This window comes from Clytia hemisphaerica, unplaced genomic scaffold (genome assembly GCF_902728285.1).
Source record: "Clytia hemisphaerica strain Z4C2 unplaced genomic scaffold, Clytia hemisphaerica genome assembly, whole genome shotgun sequence".
Taxonomy (NCBI): Eukaryota; Metazoa; Cnidaria; class Hydrozoa; order Leptothecata; family Clytiidae; genus Clytia; species Clytia hemisphaerica.
Genome location: NW_027103907.1, coordinates 1,007,832 through 1,021,562, shown reverse-complemented (window position 1 = coordinate 1,021,562; position 13,731 = coordinate 1,007,832). Strand labels below are relative to the sequence as shown.

The window sequence follows — 13,731 nt, the reverse complement described above, 5'->3', positions numbered from 1 at the left end:
AAAATGGGGGAATGATTTTCTCACCCTCGAAAAATAGCTCAACATCTTCAAAATCAATGAAGAATCGAACGAAATAGAACAACATATTCAAATTTGCAGCATAGCTTCCCAAAACTTGGCGCTAAATTTCCTGATATTTAAATATTTTTCTCATTTGCAAAGGAAACTCCTCATAAGGGGCAGTAGTAGTAGTAAGTCTGCGACCGCAGTCGGAGGCGACCCGAAGGCTCCTCTTTCGATAGCTATCTACCCGAAGGTAGGGGAGGGCGCCACTCTTTCTCCCTGGATTTCTCCACTTACCCTTGATCCTTCTCTTAGTTGCTGAGCATCAAGCAGAGAGGAATCAAGTACCATTTTGGGAATCTTTGGTATGACCCGGCTGGGGGTTGAACCCACAACCTTGCGAACCGTAACCGGATGCTCTACCACTGCACTACGGTCTCGACCCTTTAACGTATGCCCAAAAAAAACGGTGTAAAAATCCCTGAAAAGAGCAAAGGAATATATCGAAAAAGAAAAAGTTCACCCGCCCTACGGTAAACTAAAGTATACTTACCTCCTGCAACAAGCTTCAAAAGAGTCAACAAATATATAAACCAAATACATCCAAATATTCGCATTTTCGCATCTTCAACGTCAGGTCAAATTTCTCATGTTAAATTTTTGTTTCGGCTGAAAAAGACGTTGTATTTTTTATTTCAAAGTGTTTATTATGACCCTGCCCCTGCTACTTTTTACACTTTCTCTCTAAACGAATCTTATATTTCAAAAATTTGGTACCCCCTTCAAAGACTAGGTGGGACCCCCGCCCAACTGAAAGATTCGTGCAAAATTTTGTCCCCAGTTGGAAGAATACCTTTACAACTTCAGCCCCATAGGATATTGAGTTTATTTACATCCTCATTTGAAATTTGATTGAGTGGAAAAATTGCACTCTAAAGCCATCCTCACTGTATTTTTTGAGGCGGCAACAATAAAACTTTTCTGATTGCCCCATTGTGGAAAAAAATGACATCGGGGCAATTAGTCAGGGAAGTTTTGATAGACTAAACTACACTTCACTTAATCGAATAGCGCAGATCATCCAACTGCAGGCGAAACGCTTTGTTCTAAAGGGATGCGGTAAAATGCCCAGCTTGCACACAACACGTTTCAACGTTCATCTGACGTTATATGGACGCTGTGAACGTTAGATAAACGTTGAAAGAACGTTGTGTGTCCGATGGGAATGAGATTATCTGACAGCATTTGATCAGATAAAATATTTAAAACTGCATCGTATTTTGCTTGGAAACGAGTGCGAAATTGACTGGGTTCTGGGTTTTTGTCCCGAATCTGTAGTATGAGAATCATCAAAGTGGTCTCTCTTACCGCCTGGGCAGATTTCCTTATAGACACATGACCCGGGTGTTTTTTCAAACAAAGTTTCTAAATGGCAAACTTAAGGCTTCACTTTTTCTTGCTTGAAAAAGATTGAAGATTCAAACATTCATTTCAAACTCAATGCTTTTATAGCACATACATACCACGCGTAAAGAAATCCGGATTAAATTATTGCAAGCTTGAAATGCTGTAGGTAGACGAAGGTAAATCCATAGAAATAACCTAGATACTACACAAATCTGCCCTCATGGTTAGAAAATCATACATAGAAAAATTGTCTAAATTTATAGCTAAAAAGTTTTTTTTGTTGTTTTCTAGTTACTTTCTTCTTCAAATAAGCCTCTAATCTAATTTCGAGATTCCATGTGTAAATTTATGGTAAGTTAAGCATTATTGTAACCAAGAAGTAATTAAAGTAATTAAAACAAAGTACATAATTAAAAACAAACAGTCAACAAAAGCCCCACTGTGCACCATCTTAGATTCGAACGTTTTGTTTATGCTCAAGAAGAGTATTCTAGCCGCTTTACACAAAACACTCTTTTCTTTGAAATATAGCTCGCTCATTTTCTGTATTAATCAACTTTTTAATTACGATAAATTTAATGGGAAGTAATTTGAATTTGAGATAACTTGAAGGTAATGAGCCTCCCTCATTTTGGTGACTTTGGATCCACAAACCGAATTTGACCTGTGGAGACAAATCACTATTCAAATCACTATTTTTTGCAATAATCCTAGTCACATGCGCTATAAAACTCTTCTGGCAGGTTATATTTCGGAGTTGAGCCATTGGTATCGCTGGTTTCAAATACCTGAAGGGCTAGATTTGGAACTCTTGGATGAGATCCAAAACGCGCATGACCCGTGTGGTTCTCACGAAAGTAAACCCATCGCTAGATTTGTAAAAAAAATATGCCACTTAAAAAAACAAAGAAAGGACTATTCAATCAATCATTGTAAATGTTGTGCAAATCTTAAGGTTTCACTTTTTTTGCTTGCGAAAGGTTAAAGATTCTTATCTACAGTAGCCCATTTAGCGTTTTAAACTCAATGCAAGATATGGCAGAATTGATTGACAAAAAATTCTCGAAAGTAAGGGGAAACTTCTCAAGTCAAATATAATATCTCTCCAGTAAATGTCCATGTGGATAAAAAACCTCATGTCTTATTGATGCAATTTCAGATTTAGATTTGGATACTCAAAAGTGTACTTTACAGAAAAGATATAAACTACCTTAATGGCCCTTTTTACGCTGGCCCTAATTTAACGCTGGTCTCTTTTACGCCAGCCTTTAATACGCCACAGCCTGATTTTGGACTTACCCCAAATAAGGCCGTAAATAACGCCAAAATTTGTTAGAACGGCTATTTATGATTCAATTTACATTAAAATATCATTTTTCAGTAGGAAACCGTTGAAAATTCCATTGAAAATCACTGATTTTTGCGAAGTTTTAGATATGGAATAAAAAAATGGATAATTTTTATCTTCGAATCATACCTAAAATCGTTTAAATTGAGAAATAATGATAAAAAATTAACGCCACTTTGAAGTAAAATTTGCAAAATTTTTACACCGGCTCTTTTAACACCGGCCCTTATTACGCCAAGAGCCTAAAAATAACGCCAATAAGGGCCGACATAAAAAGGGCTGATAAGGCAAATTAATTTACCGAATAGGAATGACTTTTTCAAGATGTTAAAAAAAGTCGATTATAGGGGTAAAAAGGGGTACCCCTCTTGGTTAGCAGCCAATCGAAAGTAAATTCGAAATGTCAAAAGAAACCAAAGGAACCATCAAAGGAGTTTATTTTGGTAATTTTGTTTGTCTCACTACTTAAGGGCTCTGACCATAGTGAATTTTTCATAATTGCCGTGTTTAAAATGTGTTTTCTGACTGATGTAACCAACAAAACTATGGCATGTTATACATTTTCTGTTAGACAAACTATTCCTGAATCTGAAAATTCAAAAATTACATTGAAAAAATGTGATGAAGAAGAAAATGAAGACTTTTGCGAGGAAGAGTACTTCAACTTTGAAGAGCTTAGTTTCGGCGAAGAAAAAACATTTTGAAAAAATTTTCGCAGTAGATGGTGTATCTTTTACCGAACAATAAAAATTTTTGCGGAAAATTTTTGTAAATGCGTCTTGTCTCGAAATCTTCAAATAGTGGTTTTTCATCAATTTTTCATCCGGTTTTTGCTTAAAAAACAGTAATAACTTTTGACACATCTTTTTAGAAAAATTTTCCGCAAAATTTAAAATAGTTCAATTCTTTGCGGACAGTGTAAAGAAATTTTGAAACAAAAAAGTTAATTACCCATTAAAACTAAGCACTTTTTGTAAAAGAGGGTGATGCAACATATTATTAACATCTTTTTAAAGTTCATAACGTCATTTTTGCAATTAAATTCTTAATTACTCTTAAGGGATTCGATTAAAAAGCAAATTAATAAAGGCAATTCTTTGTTAAAAGTGTTAAGGAACCTGAAATATAACTTTTATGTTCAAATACCAAAATCAATTTTTGGACTATGGTCAGAGCCCTTAATAATAGAGTTGACAACTATTTAGTGGGATTAACTGAAGTTTAGACATTTTCAATTTAGTTGACTTGACACTATGGAGACAATTTTAGTGGGATTTAGTTTAGACATTTTCTTGACACTATGGAGACAACTATTTAGTGGGATTAACTGAAGTTTAGACATTTTCAATTTAGTTGACTTGACACTATGGAGACAACTATTTAGTGGGATTAACTGAAGTTTAGACATTTTCAATTTAGTTGACTTGACACTATGGAGACAACTATTTAGTGGGATTAACTGACGTTTAACTTTTCAATTTAGTTGACTTGACACTATGGAGACAACTATTTAGTGGGATTAATGAAGTTTAGACATTTTCAATTTAGTTGACTTGACACTATGGAGACAATATTTAGTGGGATAACTGAAGTTTAGACATTTTCAATTTAGTTGACTTTAGTGGGATTAACTGAAGTTTAGACATTTCAATTTAGTTGACTTGACACTATGGAGACAACTATTTAGTGGGATTAACTGAAGTTTAGACATTTTCAATTTAGTTGACTTGACACTATGGAGACAACTATTTAGTGGGATTAACTGAAGTTTAGACATTTTCAATTTAGTTGACTTGACACTATGGAGACAACTATTTAGTGGGATTAACTGAAGTTTAGACATTTTCAATTTCAATAAGTGCTATGAAGCTTATTATGTGAAAAGCGACTTTGACCTGATCGATGTCTACCAAATTCAATCTAAGCTTTTCGAGAGAATTCTTGCAACGGTGTTCAGACCCGAATCAAAACATATCATTCGGTTTTTCATCGGAAGAAATAAATGACTTGGCGTATGTTCCGCAACGAACTTTTAATGATTGCGTTGATTGGTTGAATTACTAATTAAGTGTTAATGCATTCATGTATTTTTTATCTATAGCTCAGATGTTTCCTTAACTCGAAAGGCTTCCTCACCTCCCGCTTGAATTTCGAGTTGAGAAAACTCTGCCGTATTATTTTTGATTGAAATGCTCTACTGTATTATAGAACTAGGTCACAGTGTGGATGTAAACCACACTGAAACGACCGCCTTCCATCACGCATCTTATCTGATATTCCGATGGCGTATTGGCGGCCGCCCACGCTAAAGCTCTAAAGGAGCGGGCCAATATACCATCGGAGAGAAATAGTAGTCATCCATTGATGTGCCGACATAAGTTTAGCCCTCATTTTCGGGGCCGTGCTGAACGCTCAAAAATTGTTTTTTTGAGATCTGGCGCCTCAAAAAGACCGTCAAATCACTGTCGTTAGTTACCACGTCATGAGTATGTCGGCAAAAAGTACAAACAACATGGCTGATGTAATTTTCAAAAAATGTGTGCTGTTATGGTTGTTTTTGGTTTCTTTTGATGGATTTTTTGTAGTTTAACTGTACTTATCACTCCCTGAATATTAGTTTTAGTATCCAGTGTAATTTCTGTATGTGCACCAACCCAAAAAATGTGTTTCTACCACAGAAAAGTTGATAATCATAACTTTTGTTTTTGTTTTTTTTTTTTTTCTGCACTTTCTTTTATACCATTCAAAGACCAAGAAACAAGCAGTCTGTTCCTATGGCTTAGGCTTTTATCAGTAACTTTCATGTTGTTATCTATCTTAGACCGTCCTCCAAATAACTTCCACCGGCCCACAACCAGAACTGAATTTTTTGGATAAAATCTTTATTAAACGTCACAAAAGTGTTCATGAGGTTAGTATTCATTTTCTATAGCTTCAGTTTTCTTTTAGTGTTATTATAGATGCTGATTATGACTTTTCTCTTCTTTCAGGCTTTTTTGTGTACAATGTTTTTTCTATTTTGTTTTTGCTTCGTGATCAGTTTAAAGAATAAAAATACTTATTGAGTATTTCTACATGCCCTCCTTGTGAAAAGAATGATAAATTTTTCATGCTCCCAAAATTTGTATTTGAATTTATTTCGTGAACCTTTGGAAGTTTTTTCTGACCCAAATTTGTCGGCCATGACACCTTCCCTGTCCAAATTGCACTCGGGCCCATTTTTCTAAAAAATTACGCGGTCAGGCGAAATTCCGTAATGTATTTCTTCCAGATGTTGAAAATTTTCCCGACCTTCAGAGATTTAGCGTGTCGGAAGAAAATTTCTACATCGGGTGCCAGATAATCACTACGATGGCCCCCAAGGCTCACCACGCACTTCCAGTTCTTATAAAATTTGTGAACTAGAACTGTCTAGGGTCATGGCCCAGAAGGCTCACAAGACACTGCGCACTTCCCAGTTTTTTTGTGACGACACTGCGCACTTCTAAACATATTTTAAAGACGCAAAAGTCCCCTTCGAAAGAAAGCCGTTCTGGTCAGCAAAATAGATACCGAGTTGTAATAAATGAGTTGATGATAATCGAAGAGGCTCGGAAATCCCGAGTTATTTTTCTCGAGTTAAAAAAACTGAGTTACGAAAAAAACGAGTTATAACGTCATTTTTCGATTTTTAAAATCTCGAGTTATCTCTGATGGTATCTTAACTCATTTAAATTTTCGAATCATTTCTCGTTTTTTAACTCGGTTTCGCTTCTTTTAAATTTTCGAGTCATTTTCCTTCATGTAGATTCTCGGATTCTCGAGTTATTTTGGCGTTCACTGCAGAAGACTCAAAACACACCCACACACTCTCTAGTTTTCATGCACTAGGCAGGGGGGTGGTCCAATGGCGGAAAATGCTAGCTGCGTGGAGGCAAAAAAACAAAGTTGATATTTGTTCACTTTTTGCTTCCCCAATTTTTGCCACTGGGGGGGATTTTGCTGACCAGCACTTAACTCAGAAATTTTAACCTGTAACTCTTAATACGAACAACTCGGAAATGTTAACTCATTTTGCGTAACTCGACATTCATTTTAAAGACCGAAAAAAATTTCATCGCGCGGGCCGCTCGCTTGGAAATTTCCCGCCCTGAAAAAAAAGTCAGAAGTGCGCAGTGTCACTTGAGCCTTCTGGGCCATTGACCCTAGGCAGTTCTAGTTCACAAATTTTATAAGAACTGGAAGTGCGTAAAAACTAGAAGTGCGTGTTTTGAGCCTTCTGGGCCATCGTAAATCACGCATCACGCTCGCGAAAGAGCGCGCACACATTATTAACGCTTACATGTCATCTCCAATACATTTTAGATTATTCATTGAAAACAGATTACAATATAGTCATTTTTCATGTCTCGATTATTCAATTCCGAATATAAGACATTCAGGCAAAAAAAAGAGAAACACCTGGGTAATCTAGTTAAAAAAACCGAAAGTAAATGGTAGACAAAGTAATGAGCCAAGGCAAAACGAGATTAGCGTACCACTATGAAAGAAACCGCCTCCGGCGGTCGATAATGGGAATCTTTTAAATCTTAACCCTTTCAGCATATTCCTATTCTTTTAATAGGGGAAGCATCTTGGGGGGGGGCTCGAGCCTCCCTTAAAATCTCAAGATTGACAAGTGCTATGACCTTGAAATTTTGACCAGTGGTATTTATGGAAAATTTAAGATGATTTGCAAAATTTTGGCTCGGCCATCTGTCTAGTTAATATTTTACAGACCAGAATGTAAATTTGACCAAAATAATGTATTGATTGATTGACTAGTTCGATTTGAGTGAAATTCGTTCCTGAAATAAAAGAGACTACTAACAGAAAAACTTCGTTCTCGTGACTATTTTGTACTTTGCAGACCGGTCTGCAGAATACACGTCGACCACCTGCCGGAACTCAGGAACTACTCGAGCTTTTGACTTGAAATTCTCACTAGTGATAGATCATCCAAGACATTGTGCAAAATTCCAATTTAGTCACGTAATCAGCGGTTGATATTTTACAGACCGGTCAATTTTTACCTAACATGACTACTTTCAGCGTAACTACTCGTCGGATTTCGCTGAAATTTTGCCTCTGTATCATCTATCTGTAAAATACAAGAAACCAACAGGTGGCAAGACCCTCTACCTCAAAAATACAGGTCACATGGAGCTCCCTCACAAAATTGGAGCAGAAAATTAAGATTGAAAGATTAGAGGGGGTCCTATTTTCAGATATTTACAGTATTTTCAAAAAGGATGACGTCATCAAAGATGTCAAATCAAATTTGCAAAATTTCAAGTCATTGCATCAATTTTTCAAAAGTTATCAAAACAATTCGTTTGGGGGGGGGTATTTAGGTAAAAATTAATACCTGAGTGATATGTACCGGCCGTAGCTCAAAACCAGTGTTTTTCAATTCAAAATTCCATTTGTTGTTTTAAAGAGCTGGCTGAGGGCATGTATTTTGTAACGGTACAAAATTTTTGTTTGAAACCTATTTTAAAATCCACCTTTTGGGGAAATATTGATTTTTTTTATAACGAACAGCTTCTAAAGGTTAATCTCTTTGTAGGGGTAAATAGAAATGGGTACTAGGAATAGAGATGGTATGAAAACAAATCAAAAGTAAATATTATCGTAATTTTTTTTGTGCTAAAGCAAGTTATATATTGTTACAAAAATCAAAACATAAAGCTAAATAATTGAAGGCACCCATAGAAGTAGATTATGTGGGATAAATTATTTTTTGCCGTTACTGATTCCATCTGTGCAGCTTCTTCGTCGACGACTGCTGTCATCTCTGCGACGGCACAATCTGAAAAATAAGTAAACAAAAACGTTATAAAGCTTAATCATCAACAACAACAACAACAACATCAATAGACCTATGACCCTATCCTATCAAATAGGTGGTTTTAGACCACAAACTTATCAGAGGAAGAGATTTTTAATTGTGTAAGTATGTTCATTGTCCTTTAACAAGTGTTGCACTCCTTCGCATGTTTCCAACGTACTTGCTCTATTGTCTTAAATCCCCCATTTTTAATTATGCCATCATAAGGTACATTTAACACCGCTGCAATAAGGTTTTAAGGAGTCCAGCCCAAGAAGGAACTTTAGGCCAAAAATAAGTGCATGAGTGTTTATGTGTAGACAGTAACCCAATGGGCACAAACGTCTTTTGGACGTCTAATGTACGTTTCGACGACGTCCAAATGTCTTTAAGCCGTCCATTTAATGTCCATAAGACGTTGAATGCCTATAGGGAAGGGTCTATTTTTGGCCTCCCAAAGACTCTTTCTAAAGGTTACAAAACAACAAAAACTCACAATAGTCCCTCAGTCGATCAGAAATTGAATCTTTTTCTAAGGGTCGGTTATCAGAGGTCCGATCTGCGCACCATTTATAGAAAACTATTCACGCAAATTATCAAACCTCCCTCATAAGTATAGTACACGTTACTACAGAAGTTTGTCTTCCCGGCTGGCACACAACGTTGTTTTAACGTTCATCTAACATCATACGGATAAACGTTAAAAGAACGTGTGTGCCAGTTGGATAGGGAAGGGATCGAAAGTTATTTATTTCAAGCATATCATACTTAAGTTTCTATGAAGATCATAAGACTATTTCGCTTGTCATAATGATAGGCTTAGCAAGAACCGTGGAAGAACCGTAAAAAGTGGGAAGGCTGCAGGCTCAAAATGAGATGAAATTCGCAAGGAGTTTGAAAAGAAATCTTATTTGCTCAAAAGTGGGGACTGAAGTTTCCCCAGTCAGCCTCCTTGCTTCCGCTGGCCTCTCAGCAAAATTTAATTTTGGCTTATAAAGATTATACTTACTTGGTTCCGGCGCTGCAGCAACGAAAACAATTAGAGGGATAAGGGGCTAGAATTCGTCTTCGAAATGAGCTCAATGGTATACGGAAAAAATTTGAGCACCCATCACGACGGCGCCGAATGACACTGCCAAGGAATAATGGATCTTTTTTCATCTCTGAAGAAGCTTTTCGTTGTGCATGTTGAATGACTAAATCTTCATCTTCTGATAATGTAATATTAAAAAATTTAGATATAATCTGCCATAAAGGCTATTAATGTATTTTGCAAGGCTATTTAAAGGGATAATCAGATGGTTTGTAATATTTGGCATGTGGGATAATTCTGAGAAAAATCTCAAAATATTTTTGTCTAACTATTTTCCAAAGTCAAGATATTTAACTTACAAGTTTTTGGCTTTTAGGATAAAAACAATAGAAGTTCAACGCAAGAACTATGTAAGAGAGCTTATTTTCAAAAATTTCAAATTTTGATATCTCAATTTTGGAAAATTGTTACACAATAATACTTTGAAGTTTTACTAAGGACCATACTAGAAAGTTTTTGCAATCGAAATATCTCAAACCATCTGATTATCCCTGGAGTATGCTAAAAAAGGTCAAAGAAATTAGAACAACGGAGCCTAATTCCAAGCAAATCTAGGGTTTACTTGGTTAAAAGGGTGTAAAATGAAGAAATGTATTAAAGTTATGAAAATAAAATAATAAGAGCAACTGAATATGTATACCATCTTCAAATTCATCAATTTCATCATCATCATCTTCAAGAACTTCTTCATCATCATCATCATCTTTTTGCTTGTGTTTCTTCTCGCTCACGTCTTTTGCTGATAGCCCGTCTTGTTCTTGTTTCACATCTTGCAACTGTTTTCGAACCTCGCGTTCGATTTCCTTCTTTAGCTCGTCTTTTTTGGTTTCTGCAAAGGTAGTATTTAGTAATACAAACTTAAACCAAGTGACGTTGAAATTGACCTGACTCAATAACAGTAATAAAAATTAGACTTCCGTTGTTTTTTTTAAGAATAGTTGATATTTATACGTTATATTTTATACGTCAATGATTGGGGACTATTTAAATGACACTTGCTCCATAAAACATTCACATTATGACGTTTTATGACGTTTTACGCGGTCAGTAATATTGAATATTAATCTCTGCAAAACCTATTGCGCTCACAATTTTCCGACAAGTAGAGTGGTACTTGAAAAAATTTTCTTCTGGGCCAGATTATTTTTTAAAAAAAAGTAAAGAAGAGAAACAAATTTTCATGTTTCATGTTCATTCTTGACGTTTCGATACTTCTTGTATCATGATCACAAGCAAATAGTTAGCTTACAAGTAAAAACGTGTTGATAAATCAATCTAGCGATTATAATCTAAGAAAAGTTTGAAAATCTCTCATGGATCAAAACACTACCCTCAACATAATCTCAGCAAAAGCTGAAACACCATCACACCCCAATTGCTCGACCGACAATACCAACAAATATGATACAAAACAACAAAACATTCAACCAAACAATTATACAAAGAATAAGAAAATGGCAAGATGAAGACAAAGCCTAGAGTCAGGTGTGGTACCAAGAGTAAGCACTCTCTGGCGCCCGCGAGCCACCCGTCATCTTTACCAAAGAAGAAACAGTGTTGATCAGACACTATTTCGTACATAAAAAAAGGGATTAAAATAAAACAAATTGTAAACAAAAAAGTTTAAAATTTCTGACCATACAGTGAAGTACAGCAGAAAGAAAGAGAAAAAGTTGAAAGGTTGACCGAGAGCCCGGTTCGGAACCCCGTAACCGAGTGGCCGTACACATTGGAAACGAATTAGGAAATGAGACAAACTCAACAAACTTAGACATAAACTACAAATATACTGGACAGAGAAAAAGATACAACACATTGAAATATAAAACGACTCTATCGATTAAAAAGAAATGAAAATTAGTAAATAGTAAAAGAAACAGTGACAAGTCCAAAATTTTTTTGTTGTTTAGTGTGGAGTAATGAATCTGAAAATTTTTTCGCATTACTGAAAAAGGTTCTCAAAACTTGATGGCGACCATACATTTTCCTCAAACCACTTTTTCCAACCGTGTAATCTTTGCTCCTTGCTTCTTTGCTCTATCAATGAGAGACATACTTGCACTAATGAAATTGTTCACACTGGAACAGACCCTACCAATCCTCAAAATTTCAGCTCCCACACAGTTATAAAACATCCGAGAGGATATTGCTCGACGCAAATAAAAGACGAACAATCGAAAAAGGAAAGTTATCTCTTTTGTCATAGAGTTTTGCATCTATGTAACCGTTGTCATTGGTTAATGAGAGATCCAAAAAAGTAATAGTATCACCTGAACTTTCAAGATTGAGCTGAAGTTCAGGAGGGTAGATTTCTTATAGTTTCCATAAATAAATTGTCATCATTGATGGTTAAAAAGATCGTCGATGAATCGAAAAGTGTTTGAAAAGCGCCTTGCTTTTTGTAAATTTTCTTTCTTGAGGCTTTTCACCCATTGACTTTCAAAATGATATAAGAACAAATTAGCCATAAAGGGAGCTGGGTCCGAGCCCATCGGAATACCTATTGTTTGTCTAAAGATTTTATTACCAAATGTGAAATAGCAATTGCTCATGAGGTATTCAAGTGCCTCTTTAAAGAGCGGTTTTGTAAATTTCACCCTAGACCGATTATTTTTGGCAACCCAGCTAGCCCTAGACTTAGACAAAGAAAGTAACTCGTGCGAGCCACCTTGAAAGCAGAAGTCTGTAATTTGGTTCATTACATAGAGTACATTAAATAGAGTGGTGACAGCCCGGGGGGGCAGCTGGGCAAAAGGACCGACGGGTATGTGCGGGTCCTAAGGGTACCTTTTCCAATATGTTTAAAATGCACTGTAAGGGTCGGAAAAACTAGATATGCACTGTAAGGGTAGAAATTTCAGAAAACTTCTTTGAAAAATCTCTTTTGGAAAAATGCTAACATTTTTTTGCACGAAGGGATCGAAAATTTGGGGGAAAATGCCCTCTAAGGGTATGATTTTTACTGATTTTTGCTGCACTGTAAGGGTGCAATTTTAAAAGCCAATTTTTGGCCCGCACATACCGTCAGTCCGCAAACCCAGTGCCCCCCCCCCGGGGTGACAGCGCGACGTATCCACTTGGGCTCACTTAACGTTCACCTTCTTCGCTCAAATATGTTTCTAGGGAAAAGACGGCATAATTTTCTGCCTTGTTTAAAAGCTTACTGCTAATATTTTGTGATTTGAGAAAGTGTAGCTTTGGTATTTTCAGCAAGACTTATTATAAAAGTTAAAAAGGTATAAAAAGATAACAACAACTTGGTTAACTCACCGTGACAATGAACGAGGGCTGTGACAATTAATGCAAGAAAGAATATTTTCCTGGAAATTTCCATGATGAGCTTGGCGTTTGGAGAATTTGTACTGTTGAACTTTTCCTTCTTCGAATGTATGCTGGTTTGAAATAACGAATATGTTAGAGAAAATGACTTAAATGGGAATGCCAGAGTGGTTTGTGTTATGTTTATTCTGACGAATTCTATTGGTTGAAACTGAACACGTGATCTAAAACCTTGATACCTATTGGCTGATTTAGATTTTTTTTTCCTACAGAAAGTAAAGCGGAAGATTTTTCCTCATCTCGAAAAAATAAAACGAAAGGAAGTAACGAAATTGTTTGATTGGTTCGGAAGTTTCAAATGATCACAGATCCAATTTGATCGATTTATATCGGTAAGAGGAAGATATTTTTTAAGCACTCAATGACTTCAATTAACTCAATGACTCAATTAACAAACTAATGCTTTTCAAAACCATTTTGTGATTATATGCTTTTTTTATAAGAACATCTAAAATTTCGAAGCCTTGGGATGTTCTTAACTTTTCGAGTATTAAGCCTAATAACGTTCTCAACATGTTCTTATTTTCACTATTTGGTGAGTATTTTTTTTTTCCTAAGAAATTCTCTGAGTCCACGAAGCCTTATGTTCTTTTATTGTTTGTTGTTACACGTTTTTTTATTATAAGAACGTCAAAAATTTTCAAAGCCTTCGGATGTTCTTAGTTTTTTGGATTTGAAGCCTAAAAATGTTCT

General features: G+C 35.8%; 2 protein-coding genes across 2 annotated transcripts in view; both read right to left on the bottom strand.

The window, feature by feature from the left end:
- Window positions 1-674, bottom strand: part of LOC136809090 (uncharacterized) — a 29,616-nt gene extending 28,942 nt beyond the window's left edge. The window contains exon 1 of the mRNA XM_067065669.1: window positions 557-674. Coding sequence (XP_066921770.1) covers window positions 557-620 — 64 coding nt within the window. The 5' untranslated portion in view covers window positions 621-674. The remainder of the gene's footprint in view (window positions 1-556) is intronic.
- A 7,725-nt stretch (window positions 675-8,399) lies between these two features.
- On the bottom strand, window positions 8,400-13,135 carry LOC136809073 (DNA ligase 1-like). Its single transcript, XM_067065652.1, has 4 exons — window positions 12,970-13,135; window positions 10,340-10,528; window positions 9,616-9,817; window positions 8,400-8,588 (listed from the first exon to the last, which is right to left on the bottom strand). The coding sequence occupies exons 1-4, from the start codon at window positions 13,031-13,033 to the stop codon at window positions 8,513-8,515; spliced, it is 531 nt and encodes a 176-aa protein (XP_066921753.1). The 5' UTR covers window positions 13,034-13,135; the 3' UTR covers window positions 8,400-8,512.
- Window positions 13,136-13,731: the final 596 nt, after the last annotated feature.

Excerpts from the sequence above, each read along its gene's own strand:
- LOC136809073 (XM_067065652.1), bottom strand. The coding sequence starts at position 13,033 with ATGGAAATTTCCAGGAAAATATTCTTTCTTGCATTAATTGTCACAGCC. Across the intron at positions 9,818-10,339 it reads AATTGATGAATTTGAAGATG|AAGATGAAGATTTAGTCATT; the intron begins GTATACATATTC and ends TTACATTATCAG. Across the intron at positions 8,589-9,615 it reads TGCTGCAGCGCCGGAACCAA|ATTGTGCCGTCGCAGAGATG; the intron begins GTAAGTATAATC and ends CTTATTTTTCAG.